This window comes from Erpetoichthys calabaricus, chromosome 8, assembly GCF_900747795.2.
Source record: "Erpetoichthys calabaricus chromosome 8, fErpCal1.3, whole genome shotgun sequence".
NCBI lineage: Eukaryota > Metazoa > Chordata > Cladistia > Polypteriformes > Polypteridae > Erpetoichthys > Erpetoichthys calabaricus.
In genome coordinates, this window is record NC_041401.2 from 86,998,049 (window position 1) to 87,022,575 (window position 24,527).

Here is a 24,527-nt window from a genome sequence, read left to right on the forward strand (position 1 = left end):
TCCGGTTATAGCCATGCCATTCTTATTGTTAGGCAACTGAGCAGCCAGTTGCTGCAGATATCTTAAGAATCATTAATATGACAGGTGATTTAAATTTTTACCTTACAGGCTGCTATCCTTGTCCTGGGCCTAATCTTAACCCTGTATCTCTAGGAAGCCACTGGTTGGCCTATGCTGAGAATAAGGTATGTAAAATTAATGTATTTTTATTCCCTCGTATCTGCTTATGAGTAAAAATATAGTTTATTTTTATTACCATTGCACTCTAGCACCTTTACAGAACATGTGAACAAAATATGTTAAGTATCCCAAGGAACATCACCATCTGACATGATCTAACATTTAAAGTTCAGTATATTCTTATTAATCATTACTGGCATTTTACCAGTTGTGCCAATGTACATTTGGCTTGGGCAATCAGGAGAGACTAGTGCTAGTAAACTTAAGAGAGTCATTTGATTAAACTTGAAAGTCTACTTCTAGCTAAACAATTTTTTTAAGGTTTGCTACTTGAAAGGTGTTTTGAAATGAAATGAAGGAATTACTTTTTAGTCTGAGCCAAGAAGAAAACTATTAAACCTGACTATCACTGAGTGTGGCTGTGCACAATCCTTTTAACAGTTCCATTCATGCTAGCAAATGAAAACATTTTGTACCAGCAAAGGGAATGGTTTGTTAAGACTACAATCTGACAGTAGCAAAATGGAGAGGGTGTGTCTGTTTTTCGGTGTTTTAATTCCACTTTCCTAGACCATTAAAACAATTCAGTAGTATACATTTCAGATCTATGCCATTTTAAACACTTGCAATGATTCAATCACTACTGCTTACCAACTGATTTTCTGGCTCTAATTTTCTTCTCACAAAATGATTGTCAGTAGCTGGAATCCTCTGCAATAACATAATCCTTTTCAGCAGTCATTGTTTTATAATAAGATAAAAGAGTAAACTTGGTTAGTCACATTTGTTTTTTTAAACTTAAACATTTGTCTTTGTTTCACTGCTACCTACTACAATAAAATGTTTTCATTGTTTTGCTAAAACATACAGTACAGTATTTGTCTCAGTGAAAGAAATTCAGTGTTTAGATTTTTTTCTTAATTACTGTATTGAACATGTTCCACTGTTTTATACACCTAAAATGGCTGGGGGTCTGGGTCACATTTTTTAACACTAGAATTACCTTAGCCAACGAAAAAACCCGTAATTCCGGCCCACCTTAAATCCTTTCGCACCTCTCCGTCAGCGTCTTTTGTCTTCTTAATATATGTTGATAAGCCCAAGCAGCAAGCAGCCTGCTATACCATCCCCCCCACCGCCGCAGAACGGGCAAGAAGTACTCCCCATTCCTGCCTTGATTGATTATCTGGGAGTGAGCTACCCAGAATTGTAAGGGGAAATAATTTGATGTGTGTTTTGTGTCTACAACAATCTATGTAAACACATGTTAAAACAGAAACGTTTTTCATGTTTTAGTAATAAATAACAAAATGTAGACATGAACTGTATAATGTATGAAGGCTGATGGCCAAATATCAAATAAACACTTTCACAAAAGGTGCAAGTACAATACGACAGCTTCTGTGGTGCTGTGGTTAGAACTGCCGGCTTATAATCCAGAGGTTGTGAGTTCGAAACCAGCTCCCCAGCAAATTTACTGCTTTGAGTAATGAGTTGCTCTTATTGTTAATATTAATAAAAACATACATTTGATTTGTTTTTTTTTTTTTTCACTTTTATTCTCTCAGTCACGATCACGATACAACACCCACCCCCTGTCCCAGATTTGACACGGTTACTTTTTATTTGAAACTGGGAATAACTGTAGATGTGAGTGGTGTTTTGAGACAATGGAACTGGAAATTCTCTGATCTGGAGGGATAAAAGCTGACACACAAACACTGGTGAATCTGCCTTCTTCGTATCTCACCGTCACTTGAATTTTTTTTAATTCAGTTTTATTGAGTGCTCCTGGTCATGCTGAATTAGTATGCACCTTATGGTCCATGATGTCAAAGCCACACTGACAATAAAACAGAGACATGGGTATATATGATATTTGGAATAACTCATTTTATGACCTGTACAGTACATTTCGGAAAACATTGTGGCACGGATGCAACATTATTCATATTTTTCATATTCATTCGCACGCCTTCTTGCACTTGTAATCAGTGACCGCATTTTTTTTTTTTTTTTCGATCTTGCCAGAGTCCACTTTGGGTGCATGTGGACACTGAAAAGCTAATCTGATTGAAACCTGTTTGAAACCCATACTTGCTAGCTATTTTAATTCAAAATGTAATGCATTTTAGATTAATGGAAATTAGTTACGCTTCTTTATATATAAACATATTTAATACAATAGGAACAACAATCAAAGTATTAGCAAGGGTTAAATTGGAGTTAATTACTGTTTTAGCAAAAAAGTGGTCTTGCATCGAGAGTAAAAACTATTTTGAAGTATATTCCTTGTTGCTTTTGTGTCAAAATGTTATTTGTTGTAATAAAATAAGTATGTTTGAAAATCAAAAACTAGGTTAATTTTGCATAGACTATATGAGTAGAAAACTATTTTGTCCATACCACTGACAGGTAGGGATGCAAGTATGTCCAAGGATCACATTTAGTGGAAGTGCACATATACATCATGATGGTAGTCACGAAATGCAAAATGTCAATAGCAAATTGGACATCTTCACTGCTTTTTTATTTTTTAAAGATGTGGTATTTTATTTTGCTACCTGTGATACCTTTGGGTGATACCTTAATTTTTGAAATTTTGTTATTATGTGTTGTTGATTTCAGTGAACACCTGCAGAAGAATGGTTACCAGAATAAAAACTGCATGCAGTAAAAGCAAAATTATAGGAAACATGGGAAAGGACTAAATTTATTTAATCTGATTTATGACATTTACTCAATAAAGAAAACAAATGCAAAGGTCAGGCATAGCATTTAAGAAAAACTGCTTTTTATCACCAAATAATATAAATGCTATAAATAATTCACTTTAATTCTTTATGTTGATTGAATAGAAAAATAAATAAACGTGTTTTGAAGATAGCAGTCAGTAAAGTATATTTTTGCAAGTCTCATAACATATTGAAAGTCCCATGCTGTTAATTCATTATAAACCTTTTTTTATTTGTGTCTAATTATTTAACTTAATGGTTAGAAGATTGATGATTCTGTAATGCACTATGCATGGACTAAAGCTGGTAATTTACATGGATGGGCTCTCTTTTTAGCTGATCCGATGTCATCAGTCTCGAGGAGGGGCCTGTGGAGACAATGCTCAGTCCTACACTGCCACTGTGATTAGTGCTGCCAAGGTAACATTTCTCGACATATCTGTGAACTCACTTGTTTTAAGTTGCTAGTACTTACCGAAAACAATTCTATTCAATGTACGGTTATGCTGAATGTGCATTAATGATAATGCCTGTTTTAAAAAACATTGGAATATTTGTTATGTAATTAATTAGTATTGCTCTAGGGAACAGCTGGTTTACCATTTCCCATCCACAATATAAGTGCTTATAATCATTAATGGTCTTTTAATAGTTTAAGAAAATTCTAGTAAGTTTTGTTCACAATCATATATCTTTGTTCTAACTTAAAATGTATATCCATTGAGCTAATTTACTTTTTCCCTTTAACTGTTGCACCTACTAGGTGATGTTGGCATTTGTGACAGAGAAAATCAAATAAAAAAAATACATTAAAATAAACACATGGTTTAAATATTTCTTACATTACGTGCATCTTTGTTGCAATCTAATTTTGAAGACTGATGTGACACTATTTTGATGTACAATTATATTTAGTTACACAGTTGACTGAGTGTAAGAGTGCACTAATATTGTGCTTTACATGAGTCAGTTATGAGTCAATAAAGCAATTTATTAAAGAAAGCAAAACAAAAGGAATTGTTAAATCACCAAAGTGATAGAAATCGGTTAAAGGGAACAGACAAAAGTATATATTTTTTATTAGTAGTGGTACTACAGCAGTTCTACCTGGTAAGGCAGCTACTACATCAGTGCTTAAAAGACATCAACATTCACAGTTACGCTTCAGTCAGATGCAGCTACAGCATAGTTGGAAAGGAGCAAGCACTTGGATAGTAGCCATCTGTTCTTGAAGAAACAATCAAATGTTGAATGTAAAAAAACTGAAAATGGAAAAATAATTCTTGAGTTTATTAAAATACTATGAATATTGCATACATGGAAAATAACCTTAGAAAATTAATCTTACGTTAATTTTCTAAATAAGTGAGTACTCTATTGAGTTACTTAATTCTAGTAAGTTATCTGAGGAGCTGCACAGTGGAGCAGTAATTATTGCTGCCACATGACACTTCAGGTAGACTAGGTTTGAATATTGACTGTCTCACTTTACCTATTCCCCTGTGTCAATAGGGGTTTCTCTGTCATATCCCAAAGATATGCAAAAGAACTGATTGGCAACTCTAGACTGGTCCAGTATTAGTGAGGTTGACCTGTGTTGGACTGGTGCCTTACTGTTCCTATAAACGAGTCATACTCATAACGTCTCCCTTTACACATCAACTTATATACTAGGGTAAGTTAGTACAATGTTTCCAAGCATATGTGATGTATGTATTTATAGTTAGAGAGCATGTGTGCTCATGAATATAGCAGTATTTGTTTTGTGGACTAATCCCTGCATTATGTGTTTTAGTCTTCACTCACCCCTTTAAGGGACCATTCCCTCAGTGTGCAGATACCCATTTGTTCTGATGCTTGTTTAAAATATATTTTTTGTGTTGCTGCCTTTTAAAAAGTACCTTGGTGCTAGAAAAAGATTTGATACATAATTTTACTCATGGATAATCTAAAACCTTACAAATATATGTTTTTATTCTATCTCTTTACTTTCTTTTCTAAGCTAAATTTCTTATATTAGCCTATTAAGTAAACAGCTGGTGTGTTGCTTTTTTGACCTTTGAATAACCCACTGTTTCTGTGAACCTAGTTGCTGGCAGTGTTAATGGGAAAAAGTTGTTTTTTAAGAAGTGGAACATGGAAGCAGGAATAAAATGACATAGCATACAGAGTCAAGCAACCTAACTTTAGATAAACTGTGTATAGTGGGAATGGGTGAGGGAATAATTTAACAGAAGCTATGAGACAGTTGTTCTTCTCACTTGCCTGCTGCAGTAGACAAGCACTACATGTTGTAAAATAATTAATGAGAACATTGCTGTTCTTGAAATTAATAATATTCGTTAACATTTTCCTTAACACCAGAAGTCATCAAATAGATAAGGGAAGAACAATGTTTAAACATATATAAAGTACATGAAAGTTAAGATATGCAAAAGGAATTCTATTATCAGAATCTCTTTCAAAATAATCCATGTTTTTTTATTATTGATGTTAACAAGCCTTATGTAAGTTGTGTTTTCTTCCTTGACAAATTTGAAATCACCCACACCATGCAAAAAATGTCTGGGTTTACCCAGAAAGATGCAGGATTGAGAACATTCCCAACTCCTGCAGCTATAATGAACCCCATTTGAAATATACTTATGTAGGAGACCGGTGATAGGTTCAGGTTCTAAAAAACTTCCTCCTCCAAGTTGGTATTCACACAAAAATAATATAAAACAATATTTATTTTATTATTGGTAAGATTTATTCAGGTAAAACTTTATGGTTATTTTTTGTGAATATTTTGATATGATGCTTTGTTAAAAAAGCAGTTTCCCCTAACAACATTCTGGGTTATTAGAATTTTACCATATTAATCTAATTTAACTTTTTTTTTTTTGCTATCCTAAAAACATGACTAATTTGAGATAGGCAAGAGATATAGTAGAACATTTAGTTGAATTGTCATATTTTAAATCAAATTGTATTATTTATTAAGAAATGGAATATGACTTAATAAATTTCAATACTGAACTTCACTCATTTTATTTGGTAGATTGCTTTGTTTATAGTTTTCTGTCAATAAGTCTTTGTTTCCTGGGAATTACTGGTGCCTGAAGTATGTATTTGTTTCTGACTTTCTGTGTTTTTGTAATGGAGCTATTTTTATCAGCCTTCAAAATCATTCAAAATAGTCTGAAACTAGTGATATAGGGTCGCTTATGTGAGACTTCCTCTGTCTGTCTCTCTCTCTCTCTGTTTTAATGGATTGAGTGCTTTTACTAAGGCACCAGAGAGATTAATCAAGAATTCTGTCTATCAATATCATGTGGCGCCTGATTATGTTGTCTTTTGAAGGCGTCCCTGACAAGGTACTAAAAGGATCAGTGCAAATTGCTGCACATTAATTATTAAAAGAAACGTTTGCCAACTAATTGATCAACTAATGTGTTTTCTAATCACTGTATTTTGTTTTTTGTGCTAATCAAAACATTCCTTATTGATTTGTGGAGAAGCTATGGTAGCAAAAGTGTGTCATTCATGTCACTCTTTTTCAGACAGGTTAGATACTTCAGACTTTTATGTTGTTTTTCTTTTTTGTTTATTTGAAAAATAGATTTGTACGTAGATATCCAGTTTTTGCCTAAACAAATACAAAAATTTTATCTTCTGGGTTAATTTTTTCTTTTCAATGTTACATCAAACACACCTGAATTTTGCTTCAAGGCATTTCTCTACACACAGAATAATACCAAAAAGTTAATGGTATCAAAAATATGTTTTTTCATGGGGGACATTTAGGTAAGAGAACACACAGTACATGATACATCAAGAGGTCTTGCTGGTTTTTAGGGTATTAACTTGGCTGTTTTATTGGGTGGCCCCATCCATTTATCCACCATACAAGTACCTCACCAATGCTCCCTTCTTCTCTCTCTCTCTCTCTCCCTCTCTTCCTCTCTCTTTTTTCAAGTATCTCTCTATTATAAAAAAAATCTTGGAAGGGAGGCTAAGGAGACGAGACATGATCTTCTTGGAAGACAATTTGACGTTCCGTGAGAGACACTTCACCGTCGCGTGAGAAAAGGCAGTGAGACAACATTTAAAACAAGTTCACGGACATATAACCTAGCAGTTGTTGGAATGCTTTTGGCAGACACGCTTCATGTGCTCCCAGCTCTTAAAACAACGACAAACGACAAGCAGAACACGCGGTTCGCCAGCAGCAGCAACCCAGCAGATGATTCAACCTCTTCTCCTTAGCATTCGTTCAGCGAAATCCCTCGCCCCGCCTTCACAACGTGAGCAGCAGAGACGTGAACTGGCAAAAGGACAGCTGTTGTACAGGCTTTTAAATGATCGATGTGCAGTGCGACAAGCAGAATATGCAGCTCGCCAGCAGCAGCAGCAACAAGCCAGCAGATGCTCCAACTGCTTCTCCTCAGCGTGCGTTCAGCCACACAACCCCCCCGTTCACAGCAGAGTTATACGTCCTGCGAGAAAGAGATTTAACCACGCCCAGGGCCGGAAATAAAGGACAAGTACAGTATTGCTTTTACAAAAGTTTTAAAGTAAAAGTGAATATAATGCATATGTAACAATTCCCATGAAAATAACAATCTCTTTAAATTGTATATCCAGTAAACCAAACCTGGGTGTGGGCGAGCGAAGCGAGCAGGGGGCAGAACCCCCTAGTTTCTTAACATCTTAAAAATCCCCTGAGTGATTAATTGTTTCTGGTTAGCAGCAGCCCTCTTTGGCAGGAAGCACAAAACAGCTGTTCTCTCTAATGATCCTGCGTGGTCCTTAAAGTCTTTAAAACAGTTCCCCAACTCTGCTCTGCCATAAAATGTAATAATGAAGAACTGTGTGCTGCCCGCTAAAAAGTAGATAGTAGAGTACTAGTCAGTGATTAGTGTTCCATGACCTCTGTCTTTAAATGCAGAAGCTGGTCCCATCTTCCCAAACTATGAAGATGCAGTTGCCTATGTCATGGTGAAAAGTTCTTTTTCTTTAAAGAAAGCAGTCTTCTTTAAAGAAACCCAGATGGGAATGCAGAAAAAATCTTTATTACACAGAAGTTTAACAAAGAGAATTGACCTTGGTGCAAGCTAGGAAATGCATTGGTTAATATTACATTTCTTACCATCCATCCATTTTCCAACCCACTGAATCCGAACACAGGGTCATGGGGGTCTGCTGGAGCCAATCCCAGCCAACACAGGGCACAAGGCAGGGACCAATCCCGGGCAGGGTGCCAACCCACCGCAGGACACACACAAACACACCCACACACCAAGCACACACTAGGGCCAATTTAGAATCGCCAATCCACCTAACCTGCATGTCTTTGGAATGTGGGAGGAAACCCACGCAGACACGGGGAGAACATGCAAACTCCACGCAGGGAGGACCTGGGAATCGAACCCAGGTCCCCAGATCTCCCAACTGCGAGGCAGCAGCGCTACCCACTGCGCCACCGTGCCGCCCCATTTCTTACCATCTATGCAAAATACTCGCCTCCTCCTAGTTCTTCCCATTATTACCTAATGTTCATCACTTGACTGAAAATAGCCCTCTTTACTTCATGTCCTTTGCAGGTATCCAACACTTATCTATTGATCAAGTACACAATTTTAAGTCGTACCCAGGAAGACCTACATATGAGATAATGGGCTGCTGAAATGAAAGTACTTGATGCACAACATCTCTCCAGGTTGAAGTGTTAAACAGCTGCATTTCTAAAACAATTACCTGCGAGGTTTTCTCATAGTGCATACTGTTCATTGCTTTTCATTACATCATATTCATGATTAAGCAAGCAAGTAAAAAAGTGGTTCCAGTCTGCTACATATAAAAGCAAGTCTAGCCATCTTTTATCCTCTCTTCACACTTTTTATTTTGACTTGAAGAATATACTTGCCACCTAGCCCAGGAAATGACTGTCACTTAATTTGTTCCTCTCATTCCTAGCTTTGGGCTGATAAATATTGGAGGTTTACTAGTTATTTAGAAGAATGAAAAATACAGGGATGACCTTTTAATATTTAACTGTTACATGACCTAAAACTAGCTAATATGTTTTAATGTTGTAATATTTTAATATTATTATTGGCCCTGACAAACTCTTGCCAGTTAGTATCCTGTAACAAAGTACATATTTTACATTGATTTACATTCAGTTGTGACTAATGTGTTGGTGGAGTTTTTGTATTGTTCAATTTTAAATACATACAGAAAGATTTTATTTTTCTTATTGTGATATATAACCATTTTCAGTTGATTTATACTGTTAAAATGATGCAAAAACAACAAACAAGTCTTTAGATTGAGCGTTTTTTAAAACTGTTGTCACTTTTTCTCTTTTTGGTTAATATCTATATATATAATCCACTAAGCCGCCGACAAGTAGCCACCCATGGAAAGTACGCCAGAAGGGGCGTGGATTCACTAAACCGCCAACAAGTAAGACGCCAATGGCGCATGCAGGAAGGAGCCACGCCCACCAACTCTTAGACCATTGGATACGACGAAAACTCGCAGAGCCACGCCCATCAACTCGGACGCGACGCCTCGGAAAACATGCCGTCATTTCTGTTTGTCTGTGCCACAGTCCACTTGCAGCTCTGAGCCACGTTGACTTTTCATTAGTCAACCTCAGCGGAACCTTGGTTCACACAGAGGCAGCGCCAGAGAGAGACAGTGGCACACACACAGGGCAGCGCGAGAGAGAGAGCCGCGCACACACATAGGCAGTACCAGAGAGAGACAGAGGCACACACACAGGCAGCACGAGAGAGAGAGAGCCGCGCACACACACAGGCAGTGCCAGAGAGACACAGAGGCATACACACAGGCAGCGCGAGAGAGAGAGCTGCGCACACACACGGGCAGCACCAGGGAGAGACAGAGGCACACACAGGCAGCCCGAGAGAGAGAGAGCTGCGCACACACACAGGCAGAGGCACAGAGAGACAGAGGCACACACACAGGCAGTGCGAGAGAGAGAGCCACGCAATCCTTTAAAACTGAGGTTAAAACACAATGAAGGAAGCAGTCTTTAAAAACCAATAAGCCCTGTGCCTCTTTTTCATTAGCGTTTCACCTGCTTCACTGATGCAGGCCCTGCAACAATCGAGACGCTCTCCACCAGCTGACCTTCTCTGTGCCTGACTCCACTACTGTCAGCCACCTGATTAAAAATGGCCTTTTGAAGGGGAGCTATGGACCCTCTATACCACAGGAACACATTGCCTTCGAGCCTGCTCTCGCTCACTCTAACGTACTGGCTTTCTCTCTCTCCTCACTCGCTCGCACACTGCACAGGGGAGAAATGCCCACAGCACGACTCCACCTGGAAACCGTTTCAGCCACAATTCCACGCCCCTCACTACGCTGTGAGTGTGATGATTATTTATTTAAAAATGGCCTTTTGAAGGGGAGCTGTAGACCCGCTATACCACAGGATCACCTGTGACATTGCCTTTACATTGTTTTCCTTTTATTTCTGATCCCGTTGACCAGATCTGACACCCAGGCAAACAACACTGAATAATCAATAGCTGCAACCACTTTCCCCGCCCCAACTCCTCACCTAAGTCGGTTTCATCTGTGTTCAGCAGTGTTTCCCAAACTCGGTCCTGGTGAACCCCTGTGGATGCAGGGTTTTGTTCCAACCAGATTCCTAATCATTAATGCCAGTGAAACTCATCCGGGATAAGTCGGTTTTTCAAACGCAGCCGTGTAGCAGATTAGTCTAGCAGACTAGCTGGATGTAATAATCCGAAATGATTGCGCGCCCTCCCGCTGAGTGAAAAGCCAATGTATATTGAGTCTAAAAAACATGATCAGCAAGTCTTTGATAGGCTGCAACAAAATGATGAAAGAACGGGTGCATTTTTTTCACACAAGCTGGGTGGGTGGGTGTTAGTTAGTTAATTAGTTACTCGAAGGATTTCAAGATTTAATATGCACAAGCGGTAACACTGTAAAAGCAGCCCAAACCAGAAAAGACGGCTGGCAAAAAGTGGCTGACAAATTAAATGCGTGTGCATTGTACTTACTGAAAGGAGCGTTACGGATAAGGCTCCGGGCCAAACTTTCAAAAACATGGCTAGCGGGTCATACGCTCACACTGACTACGTCCCTGCCCTTTGTACACCCCCCCCCCCCCAAACCCCCCCCACCTTGGTACTACCATGGTCGGGTGACTTGGTGGATTATATATAGAAAAGCAGCCAAAACCGCAAACAACAATGAAAAGTCTACGTGACTCACACGTGCATGTGGACTGTGCAAAGAGGAAAACGATTCAGGTGACGAGTTGGGTGTGGGCACATGAAAAGTTACTTTTCTTGGTGATTTATTACATTACCGATATTTCAAATGTTAATTTTTTCCCTGTGCTTAAAAATCATTAAAAAGAACGGCCTGATTATGCGGTGTATGGTACGCTGCGGGTTGGCTAGTGAAGTAATAATTCAAATTTACAATAAATATGTCATATGTCAATAAATATGCAATTCCTATACAGTCTGTAAGAATGTATTTCCTCTAACGTTCTGTAGTGTGTGAATTACATTTTTTGAGAAACTTTGGGATTACATCTATTAATTTTTTTTATTAGTAGTAACATTTTGAAACTACTATATAGGTAAGCTTGAGGTGCTATGTGATGCCGTGAGATATGTGGATGTAGGAAACAGGTAAAATACAAAAAAAAATTTAGTGAGGCAGCTCAGGTAGTATGTACAACATGTTAGAAAAATCATTGTAATGGTTTTGGGAAAGTAAGATGCACCCTACGATATGCCCTAGACTTTCAAGTCTGTTTAAAATTTTCACTTAGTATTCTGTCAGTTAAATACAAAAAAATAATTCTTAGTTAGGCAGTACAACAGCACAGGTAATTTGTACAATGCGTTGGAATAATCATTGTAATGGGTTTGGGAAAGTAAGATGTGCCCTAGACTTTCAAGTCAGTTTAAATTTTTGACTTAGTATTCTGCTGGGTCTTGTTTAGGAATAAATGCTGTCTGTTATACTTATTCTAATAGAAATAGCTAAACTTACTGAGACTATTAATGGATTCATATTTGGTGGTCATGTTGTTAATACAATGCACTTTTGTTTTATATTGTAGACACTTAAGTCTGGTCTTACTATGGTGGGAAAAGTGGTGACTCAGCTTGCAGGAACATTGCCTTCAGGTGTTTCTGATGAAGAAGTGACACAAAACAATCCAGTACGGCGAAGTCCTTATACTCCAGGGATTGTTACCATCATTGATACAGAGAGTGTTGGTGAAGGCCAGGTAATTTAAGGTTTTTTTTGATCTCTTGAATAACACTTTATCAGTTTTTCTCTCAAAATTCTTTACATTTTACTTATTTTTTTTGTAAGATTCCCTTCTAGTTAAACTAGGGGGCTTTGCCCCCTGCTTGCTTCACTAACTCAATTGTACCTATTGTGTCATAAAAAAAATCAGTAGTATTCATTTTCTTTTGGTAAGAGATAGAAACATCAGTATATCTTAATTGAAATTTGTTTGCTAAATTGATATCAAATTTGATTGGTAGATGTTTACTGCCTGCGGTGGGTTGGCACCCTGCCCGGGATTGGTTCCTGCCTTGTGCCCTGTGTTGGCTGGGATTGGCTCCAGCAAACCCCCGTGACCCTGTGTTCGGATTCAGCGGGTTGGAAAATGGATGAATGGATGGATGGATGTTTACTGCTTGCCTGCAAAATGTAAAACGTCCTGCACAAAATTGTTTGTAAATTGTTAATGCAATTAATACCTGGATGAGTGCTCAGGGAATGTGCAAACCAGATATATATCTTTATAGAGATCTTCAATATTTCCCTGAAGCAGGCAGTCGTCTCCAAGTGCTTCAGAACCATCACCATCATACCCATACTGAAGATGTCCTGAGTCTCTTGACTCAATGCCTATTGCCCTATACCACTCCCTGAAGCAGGCAGTCGTCTCCAAGTGTTTCAGAACCATCACCATCATACCCATACTGAAGATGTCCTGAGTTTCTTGACTCACTACCTATTGTCCAATACCACTTATTCTAGTTAGCAAGAAGTGCTTTGAGATGCTAGATTTGGGCCACATGAAAGCTGGAATTACCACATCACATGATGCTGTCCAGCTCTCAGTTAAACTGAGGATGCCTTATCATCTAATCTGGCCCTATCCCATCTTATGCTAGAATGTCATTCATAGACTTCAGTTCAGCATACAACACCCTTAGAAGCTCATAGGAAAGCGGAGTCTGTCAAGCTATAACCCTATGTAATTGGATCATGGACTTGGAGACAGAGAGACCCCTGGCATTCTGCATTGTAGATATCATCGCTAGCACCATTACGCTAAGCACTAGTGACCCCGACGTCTATATACTCAGCCTACTTCTGGTTATTCTCCTCACTTGCAACAATATGGCTGTGTACAGCTCAAACACCATCATTAAATTTGCAGATGACATAATGGTTGTAAGTCTCATCAGTATGGGAATGAGTCAGTCTTACATAGTGCAGAAGGAGTTGATTGTTGACTAGAGGAAGGTCCATGATGCCTGCACCCAAAAATCGAAAAGCTGTGTGGTAGAATTGGGTACGAACACTAAATTCCTTTGTATGCACCTACCAGCTAACCTTAATCAGTGAATTAACACCATCTCCATAGCCAAAAAGGCTCAGCAGTGTCTCCGCTTCCTTCGGTGGCTGAGGAAGACAAATCTCCCTCCTCCCATTCTCTCCACATTCTACAGGTGCACCATTGAGAGCATTCTGACCAGCTGCATCACCATCTGGTTTGAGATCTGTAGCATCTCTGACTACAATGTCCTACAACTGATTTTGCAGACACCTTTCTACCCGCCATTGAAGACATCTTTATCAACTATAGCATTCACAACGCCTACAGCATCGTGGAGGACCACTTCACATAAATATCTGTATAATTTATTCAAAATGTAATACTTACATTTTGAGAGAATCAGAGCAGCAAACTTCTTTTAAATCCTCATAATCTACATTTTATACTACTTACTTTTAAAATCTCTATTGATACATAATTGTTCAAAAAATTGTTCAAAAACACAGAAGTTCATTTTGATTGAAGATCATGAAACCAAAACAGGCCTAATGACATTTAACCATGTAGTGTGGCTGTTAAACATCCTTGCTGACCATTACAGGACAGTGTTCTAGGTTTGCCCAGGTTTTTCCCATGCTGGGTAAGTCAAAAGTCAAATTAATTAAAATGAGAAATTTTATCTTTGGTGTAATGTAACCAGGTTTAATGTGTATAACGTTTTTAAAATGCATATTACTACAGGCCTTAGCTATTAAGTTGTGGTGAATAGGTAGCTAACTTCAACTTCTCTGGGAGTCAAACATACATCACTTCTAAGAATTTAATTTATATTTCTACCTTTCTGAGTCCACTTAATCTGTTCTTTTAATGGTCACACAATGCCAATCCTTCTTTACACAGATTCAACTTGAGTAATGCCCTTGCTATGCAAATACATGAGAGAGTAGCCCCACTAATGGGCATACTTACCTGATGAAGTACTGGTGACAAAGGCTAGAAATTTTCTTTTAATGGGGGTTGTAGGGAAAAAAAGTATTGTCCAGGGCTCTGAACACAGTAGCTTGAAATGACAAAAACTATAGTTATATGCTACTCAACAGATATCACCTCACACTTTGTTTTGTTAGGAAGGTCATATAGACACAATGAAGAATCATTTTTAATGACAAAAATAAAAAAAATGAAAGCCCCCCCTGCTTGCACAGTTAGTGAGTTTTTAGGGCATAGTTCAGTGGGCATTGGTGGAATTATCTAAAATGACTGAAAGTAGAAAATTGTAAATGAAGATACTAGTTAACCTGAAAATTGTTCCAGGGGCACTGTACAATGGCTGACTCTGTGCTCTGACCTCCAAAGGTCATGTGGAAAGACAATTTCCTCTTACTAATTTTAGGAATTAATACAGTGTACCAAAATACTGGTGTTTGATTGACACCTGTATATGAAAGAGCAGTACAGTACAGCAGAATCTTGGAGGAAAGTGTTCTGCATTTGACATGAGGCAGCAGACCTGAATATAACAACTTTCTACAAAGAAATGACTCAAAATATATTTCTGTTGCTACACTAGACTGTCTAAAAATAGTTCAGCTCCTTGAAATGACCCATTCACATTGGTCTACTTGGTACTATATGGCACATATTGGAAACTGATATATACCAATAGTCCTTTTCAAAGTTAAGAGTCTAAAAGTGTTTTCAAATTTTAATTCTGAACAATTTTTCAAAGTTTTCAGAAAACTGAAACAATTCTACCTGTAGCTACTTCCAAATTTGCCTCTACTAAAATCAAGAAGGGTAAATACTAATGGAATCAGCTGTTTTAGTTATAATTAAATTGTAAGAATATATAGATTTTGTTTTCACATTACCCACTTTTTTGTTAATCAGTGGCAAATAATCCATCAGAAATGTAATACTTTAAAATTTTTATTTTTAAATAATGAAATATAAGGGGTTGAAAATACCTGGATGAAGAAAGTATTGTTTTTTCTTCAATTTGTCTATCTGTTGGTATGCAGCATAGTTAGTTCAAGAGCAGAATGAGTTAGAGCAGGTGTAGTTGAAGAAAGTTTCTTAAATTTATTGATGCAGGACTGAAGATAGAGGTGCGGTCATGCACGCTTCTGTGGAAAAAAAATGTTATGGAGTGGGGGAACAGCAAGTAGCAACGCTGACCTTCCTCCTCTGCATAAGTACAATCTGTACCCATCACTGCATTACCACAGAAGCTGTTCTTCTAAACCAGTACAATCACTGTGGAAGTTCACTTTTTGGGAGTGACTTTGCAACAACGCAAAACATTAGTTGTAACAGTAACATGCAAGAAAATATTACAATTTTTTTTTTTTTAAATAATCTGACTTTATATGTTAAGATAGAATAGATTAATTTTACTCTATATAAAAATTTTTAAATTGTTTAATTGAAAAATGACAGCTGATCTGAATAATCCTTGATATTCTTTCCCACTTCCTAATATTTTACCTTAACAAAGAAAGCCATCATTTTGTAATGCAGTTATTATACAATTTCACTAGAATTTAAGAGCCATGGAAAACTTGTAAATAAGAAGACATGGTAGTTTGTGCATTGGTTGCGGTAATTCCTACTTTAGTGTTTTGAATTGTGGCATGACATTTTCAGCATATTGCATTAAAAAAAGCATTTATTTTCTGAAAATAGCCTTTAAAAAACTATTTTAATATATAGTTAGGTCCATAAATATTTGGACAGAGACAACTTTTTTCTAATTTTGGTTCTGTACATTACCACAATGAATTTTAAATCAAACAACTCAGATGCAATTGAAGTGCAGACTTTCAGCTTTAATTCAGTGGGGTGAACAAAACGATTGCATAAAAATGTGAGGCAACTAAAGCATTTTTTTAACACAATCCCTTCATTTCAGGGGTTCAAAAGTAATTGGACAAATTAAATAACGAAATAAAATGTTGATTTCTAATACTTGGTTGAAAACCCTTTGCTGGCAATGACAGCCTGAAGTCTTGAACTCATGGACATCACCAGATGCTGGGTTTCCTCCCTTTTAATGGTCTGCCAGGCCTTTACTGCAGCGGCTTTCAGTTGCTGTTTGTTTGTGGGCCTTTCTGTCTGAAGTTTAGTCTTCAACAAGTGAAATGCATGCTCAATTGGGTTAAGATCAGGTGACTGACTTGGCCATTCAAGAATTTTCCACTTCTTTGCTTTAATAAACTCCTGGGTTGCTTTGGCTGTATGTTTTGGGTCATTGTCCATCTGTATCATGAAACGCAGCCCAATCAATTTGACTGCATTTAGCTGGTTTTGATCAGACAGTATGTCTCTGAACACCTCAGAATTCATTTGGCTGGTTCTGTCCTGTGCCACATCATCCATAAACACTAGTATCCCAGTGCCACTGGCAGCCATGCACACCCAAGCCATCACACTGCCTCCACCGTTGGAGATGATGTGGTATGCTTTGGAAAATAAGCTGTTCCACGCCTTCTCCATACTTTTTCTTGCCATCATTCTGATAGAGGTTGATCTTGGTTTCATCTGTCCAAAGAATGTTTTTCCAGAACTGTGCTGGCTTTTTTAGATGTTCTTTAGCAAAGTCCAATCTAGCCTTTCTATTCTTGAGGCTTATGAGTGGCTTGCACCTTGCAGTGCACCCCCTGTATTTACTTTCATGCAGTCTTCTCTTTATGGTAGACTTGGATATTGATACGCCTACCCCCTGGAGAGAGTTGTTCACTTGGTTGGCTGTTGTGAATGGGTTTCTCTTCACCATGGAAATGATTCTGCGATCATCCACCACTGTTGTCTTCCGTGGACGTCCAGGGGCCTCATGTATAAACGGTGCGTACGCACAGAAATGTTGCGTACGAACCTTTCCACGCTCAAATCGCGATGTATAAAACCTAAACTTGGCGTAAAGCCACGCACATTTCCACGGTAACTCATTCCTTGGCATACGCAATTTTTCCGATCGGTTTTGCAGACTGGCGGCACCCAGCGTCAAAGCAGTGCTACTGTTCCTGTGTGATCACCTTTCTTTCTTAGATCCACATTCCTGACGCTGCTTTATAAATACACTGAAACTAACTGCATATTGTTTATTAGTGTAATGCATCTGATTGTAATTAACCTGCAGCAATATAATGGTCCAGGGAATAGCCATAGTATTCCAGATACCATAACTGCTTTAGCGTTGTAACTCTCACTGCATCTTCTTCTTCTTTCAGCTGCTCCCGTTAAGGGTTGCCACAGCAGATCATCTTTTTCCATATTACTCTCGCTGCACCACTCGGAGTATTTATATCACTGTATCTGAGTGGGGAATCACAGCAGCAGCTGAAATATCGGTATACAGCATGAAGCAGATGCTGCCTGAGCCATGGCAAAACGCTTTATAGAGACTTCCCAGTACGGACTTCGCGGTTTAGAAAAGGTTTCATCCCAAGAACTCTAAACGCACTCAATCAGTCCATCAAGTGCTCCTTATATAACTGTTTACTTATAAGTACAATCACCTCACTGTAAACTTGCACTACAGTTATAATATTGCACAACCTGCGCCACTTTATAAAGTGCGTATTTACATATGATGACGGTATTCATTTTTAAGATGAAATGCAGCAAAATATGTTGATTATATTATACAGCTAAAACTTTAACTTCATTTAAATAATCTGTATTGTTAATAATTAAACATGTGAGGACACGGTGCCGCAGCGCTAGCTAGTTCAGGGATTGTTCCTGCATTGCGTTGTATTCTTGCGCTGACGCGACACTGGAAAGATAGACGGACAGAATAATTAAACATGTACTGCAAAGATATTTCGACGTTCCTTAAAAGTTTTGAAGAATCGGCGTTCTAAGCTTACAGATGGCTTAACGTCTATTACAGAGCTGATTGTGTGGCGATTGGTCATTTGGAGAAAGAAAAGTAAGGACAGGAATTGGAGGTTAGTACGTTTGAAAGAGACAGTAGTTCTGTAATAAATTATTTCATCGAAGGTCGCACATGGCGCAGCAAGCCTCTTGCGTGAGATATCAACTATCACTGCGCCACCGTGTTCCCATGTTTAATAACATGCTTTCATTCCTATCATCATGAAAATGATATCACGTGTACATGTCAGTATTTTAATTATTCAGAGAGCTGTAATATCACGAATGTAATGGATTCTGTGTCGGAGAAAGAAAGAACGGAAGCACGTAGTGATTCACATATATAGAGCACATAGAAGATCAAATACAGAACAAAGCATTTAACGTGCTACTTGAGAAACTAGTAAAATAAACGATTTTAAGATGAAGTTTATGATGTTCTACTTTAATGGCAAAATAAACTACGTGAAATTTCGAGATTAAAGTTGACATTTCGTGCTTTTTTCCCACTGTGTGCCTATTTTTTTTTCTGTACCCTGATAAGCTTTCATATGACACTCAGACGGTGGGCTACGACTCGCCTTTTCACGGCGACTTTGATATGTGATTTCTTTTTTATTTCGGGCACTGTGCGACTTTGTGAAGTTGAGCCTTCGAGTTTCTCCGACACTCTGTCACTCGATCAACTTTCTTTTGTTGATTATACCACTGCTTAAACCAACAAATAGTACGTTTTTCCTTTTCCTCCACTTGGTATTCGCTGAAATTCTTATATTTCCCCCGTGCTTTTCCCATTGTCTTTTCACAGAAGGCTATTTATATTGATTTGCATATTGAAAGAGGCGTAATTCTGGGAGGAGTTGGGGCGGGACAGAAGGCGCGTGCACGTGTGTTACTTTTCACGCCGATCAGGATTTATGTAGTGGAAGAACGTGAAAGTATGCGTGCGCACAGATTCCTGCATCTGGATTTTTCTGTGTGTACGCACAATCCCGCTTTTGTGCTTACGCCATGTTATAGTGTGAGTTCTACGCACGGCGTTATACATGAGGCCCCAGGTCTTTTTGCGTTGCTGAGTTCACCAGTGCTTTCTTTCTTTCTCAGGATGTACCAAACTGTAGGTTTTGCCACTCGTAATATTGTAGCAATTTCTCGGATGGGTTTTTTCTGTTTTCGCAGCTTAAGGATGGCTTCTTTCACCTGCATGGAGAGCTCCTTTGACCGCATGTTGTCATTTCACAGCAAAATCTTCCAAATGCAAGCACCACACCTCAAATCAACTCCAGGCCTTTTATCTGCATAATTGATAATGACATAACGACGGACTTGCCCACACCTGCCCATGAAATAGCCTTTGAGTCAATTGTCCAATTACTTTTGAGCCCCTGAAATGAAGGGATTGTGTTAAAAAAATGCTTTAGTTGCCTCACATTTTAATGCAATCGTTTTTTTCACCCTACTGAATTAAAGCTGAAAGTCTGCACTTCAACTGCATCTGAGTTGTTTCATTTAAAATTCATTGTGGTAATGTACAGAACCAAAATTAGAAAAAAGTTGTCTCTGTCCAAATATTTATGGACCTAACTGTCAGCATGCACTTCTGTATGTGTCCTGTATACATACATATACATTGGGTTGTGACTTTTGGTCTGCCAGATCCCTTCCTATCAGAGTTTCTTCCAGTTTCCAGTTGACTTTGGATTGTGTAGGACACCATGCTCATTGAAACTTTGATTTCTTTTGCAATTTCTCTATATGAAAGGCCTACATTTCTAAGGGTAATAATGTCCTGTCTCATTTCATTTATTAATTGCTGTTTTCTTGCTATTATCATTGTCATTACAACTTTCTACAGTGTAATATTTTCCAAGTAGTACTTCAGAAGGTGTAGTAACACAGTCTGTTCCAACTCTACTTTAACCTCCTTAGTGTTGCATTGGCGCGATACACATGCAGAGCAGGTTAGAGATAATGGAAGTACGAAAATTCAAAGGTCTCAAAAAAATGATAGTAGAGATCGCATTAGCGCAAACAAACGGAAATTATTACTCGGTGAAATAATGGAACAGCAAAAAGAGATCAAATTTATTGTTTGGATTTAAACATTAAGTCAGAGACTTGTAGATCATCTCATTTTTGTTACCATAAGGGAAAAGTAGTGTTTCTTCCCAATGAAGAGGCGTATCCGTGAAAATTAAAAGATTTGTTGTTTGGTGAAAGTGAAATCCCACGAGAGAAAATTTCAAGCCCCACGAGACAAGACTTTATGCAAAAAGATTTGGAAAAGTCCTGCCCACATCTAAAACATTTACAGCCACACACACAGTTCAATCATTTCTAATTTGTGTGAATGCTATTGTCAAACATAGTTCGTGTAGAGAGAAAAAAACGAAATTCACTCATGGGCAGTTGTCACGATGTAATTTCAAACACGGAATCAAAATTCAATGCAATATTGACGAAAAGGTCAAATCGAAAAGAGATTGAATATATGGACATAGGTGATATGACAGAAGTATTTAGATATTGTTTGGCTTTAAACTTTAAGTTGGAGACTTGTAAATCGTCTAATTCATGTTGCCATCAGGGAAAAGTAAGAGCCCTATCTGCGAGAATTAAAAGTTTTGTTGTTTGGTGAAAGTGAAATCCACATATGCGAGCAGCAGAGATGCAAAATTGCTGGTGCATAAGCACAGGCAGTGGGGTTGGCGAGCGAAGCAAGCAGGGGGCAAAGCCCTCTAGTGTATGTGTGTATGTATACACACACACACATGCAAAAGTAGGTTTTTAGTTGTGAGTATGCAAAATATAGAGTTTATTCTTGTATTATTATTTATATATTATTTTAAATTTAGTTCATGTAATTTTAATTCTATTTGTCTTCTTCTCCTTTTATTATTGTTATTAGCAAGTATACTGCAAGTATGTGTAAATAATGAAGGCTGGCAATTTCAGGATAGTACATAAGTGCAATGTGCCATTGTGACATTCTTTTGAGTTAATAAAGCTATTATAATAATCATAACCTGCATTCTTTTTCCATACGAATAACTGCAAACCTACTTTTGCCTACCCCTGTATGTACATAGACACATACACATATTTAAATAATTATCTACATTTTCTAAGCAAATTTGTAAATACGGTATATTTTCACTAAGGATCAAGCCTAATGTAAAATCAAGGGGGTGCAGTCAGAACTGAAGAAGCAGCTCTGTAATAGGAAAGCCCAATACAGAGACTAATGTGAGCACAAGTTGCAAAAAAACAACATGAAGAATTTGTGGAATGGGATGACTATCACTGGCTACAAGCATGCTGTTAAACATGAAGAGGAAGGGAGCAAGAACAGAGCTGATGAACTAGTTAGAAGCCCACTGTTAAACATGCAGTTAAAGGAGGCAAGAACAGTTTTAACTCGATCAGTCCAGCCCGCCCCTTGCACTGCTTCCCTCTATTTGCAAGCTGAGGAGGTTCCAGAATCCCTACTGCCATCTGTGCCCTGGACTACCTACTATGACATCACACCTGTGGTCTCTAGCCCCCCACTCCACTCCCTGGATTGTGTGTGTCTACTGATTAAGTGAGCAGAGAGCTGGGAAAACTCTGCATAAATGAAGCTTTACGTCCGGATGGAATCAGCCCCAGGGTGCTGAAAACATCAGCACCTCTTCTCCCTTTTTCTGAATTTGCAGAAGGTTCTCCAGCTGTGAAAAATATCCTGTGTGGTCCAAATGCCTGTTCTCCCTTTTCCTGAATTTGCAGAAGGTTCTCCAACTGTGAAAAATATCCTGTGTGGTCCTAATGCCAGAGAATGAGCATTCCTGTGATCCCAAGGACTTTAGAACAGTTGTTCTTACTTTGTACATCATGAATAACATTGAGAGGCTGGGCCTAAAACAGGCTGGACCCCCAGAACATCTGGATCCTCTCCATTTTGCCTATCAGGTACATATAGTTGTGGAGGATGCTTCTCATCTTCATGCTCCTCAGAGCCTACTCCCACCTAGGCAAAGCAGGTACCACACACAGGATAATGTTCTTAGACACTTCTAGTGCTTTTAACACCATTCTGCTTCAGTAACTGGGGAAAAAGCTGAAGTATCAGCAATGGTGGCGTTTAATACTGGAGCACCTTAGGGAACTGTCCTGTCTCCCTTCCTGTTTACCCTCTACACGACAGAATTTGCCATCTACAGAAATTTTCAGAATAATCATCCATCATAGGCTATATTAATAATGAATATGTGTCAGAGTACAGGAAAGTCGTGGAGGACTTGTGGTGCAGGGACAACAAACTACAAATCAACATCAGCAAGACAGAAGAACTGGTGGTGGATGTCCGATGTGCCAAGAAGCCTCTTAGACCAGTCACCTTTCATTGGGAGGATGTGGAAGTGGTGCACATCTACAAGTACCTAGGGGGGTTCACATAATCAACAAACTGGACTGGTCTGATAAAATAGTGGCACTGTACAAGAAGGGACAGAGCAAACTGTACTTGCTAAGGAGACTCTGGTCTTTTGATGTGTGCAGCATGCTGCTGAAAATGTTTTATCAGTCCATAGTAACCAGTGTGGTGTTCTCCGCTATAGTCTCCTGGGGAAGCAACATGAGCTTAACACTAGAATTACCAGACCCTATGAAAAAACTTATAAATCCAGCCCACCTCAAATCCCTTTGCACCTGTCCGACCTGCACCACCACCACCTGATCAAAGCACTGTGATGTCCCTGCATTGATGGATTAAAGGCCAGAAGTCCACATGACCGTCATCATGAAGTTCTTCCATGGGATCCCTGAATACAATGAGGACTGATCATTTATGTTAGGTAGAATGCCTAGAGGGGGCTGGGTGGTCTCATGACCTGGAACCCTTGCAGATTTAATTTTTTTTCTCCAGCCATCTGGAGTTTTTTGTTTTTGTTTTTTCTGTCCTCCCTGGCCATCGGACCTTACTTTTTTTTCTATGTTAATTAGTGTTCCGTTATTCTAATTTTTATTTATTTTGTCTTTTTTCTCTTTCTTCATCGTGTAAAGCACTTTGAGCTGCATTATTTGTATGAAAATGTGCTATATAAATAAATGTTGTTGTTGTTTTGTCTTCTAAATGTGTCAATAAGCCCAAGCAGCAAGCAGCCTTCTATACCATCCCCCCACCGCCTCAGAACGGGCAAGAAGTTCTCCTAGTTCCTGCCTTGATTGATTATCTGGGAGTGAGGTACCCAGAAATGTAAGAGAAAATAATTTGATGTGTGTTTTGTGTTTACAACAATCTTTGTAAACACATTGTTAAAACAAACGTTTTTCATGTTTTAGTAATAAATAACAAAATGTAGACATGAACTGTATAATGTGTGAAGGCTGATAGCCAAATAGCAAATAAACACTTTCACAAAAGGTGTAAGTATAATATGACATCTTCCGTGGTGCTGTGGTTAGAACTGCCAGCTCTCTGGCAAATTTACCGTTTTGAGTAGTGAGCTGCTCTTATTGTTAATATAATACAATAAAAAACATACATTTGATTTGTGTCTGTAACAGCCGGTGTAAATTTATAGTACTTGTAAAAGTTAGTGTTTTTTTTTTTTTTTTTTTTTCACTTTTATACTCTGTCATGATCATGATACGCTGTTCGTTTTCAAATAATATCGCATTAGTGCGACAATGTTTTCTGATTGGTACTATTCAGGTCATAAAATGATTTCTTCAAAATGTAACATATATTTGTCTTTCTTTTTTGTCCGGTGCTGCGTTGACATTGTGCACCAGAAGGCATGAGCTTATTCAGTGCGAGCAGGAGCACGTGGGTGACCTGTTGCTCGTGCTATAACACGCTTGACTTGGCGACGATCAACGCACATGTACTGTGCAAGGCATGTACGGGGGCTACTGAGAAAAGAAGAGTGTTCTTTGCTCACCTTGCAGAGGAACTTTGTTGTTGCTTCTTACAAGAAAAGGTGATGGATAAAGCAAAAGAGGATGCAACATCAACAAGCTTCTGTTCCAAGACTGCCGCTCCCCCCAGCCTCTTCAGTGTAATAGTAACTACAGCACAGAGAGAAGTGTGTACATTGCAACAGGTACACATGTCGTAAACATAGAAAAGACAGTCCTTGGGTGTGTGGGAACTGTTAACA

General features: G+C 38.4%; 1 protein-coding gene across 3 annotated transcripts in view; it reads left to right on the forward strand.

Moving 5' to 3' along the window:
* The window catches only part of bcas3 (BCAS3 microtubule associated cell migration factor), an 830,699-nt gene that overhangs the window by 117,336 nt on the left and 688,836 nt on the right, over positions 1–24,527 (forward strand). For all 3 annotated transcript variants that reach the window (XM_028807048.2, XM_028807050.2, XM_028807049.2), the window contains exons 10-12: positions 109–185; positions 3,252–3,335; positions 12,046–12,216. In XM_028807048.2, the coding sequence (XP_028662881.1) occupies positions 109–185; positions 3,252–3,335; positions 12,046–12,216 (332 nt within the window). The remainder of the gene's footprint in view (positions 1–108; positions 186–3,251; positions 3,336–12,045; positions 12,217–24,527) is intronic.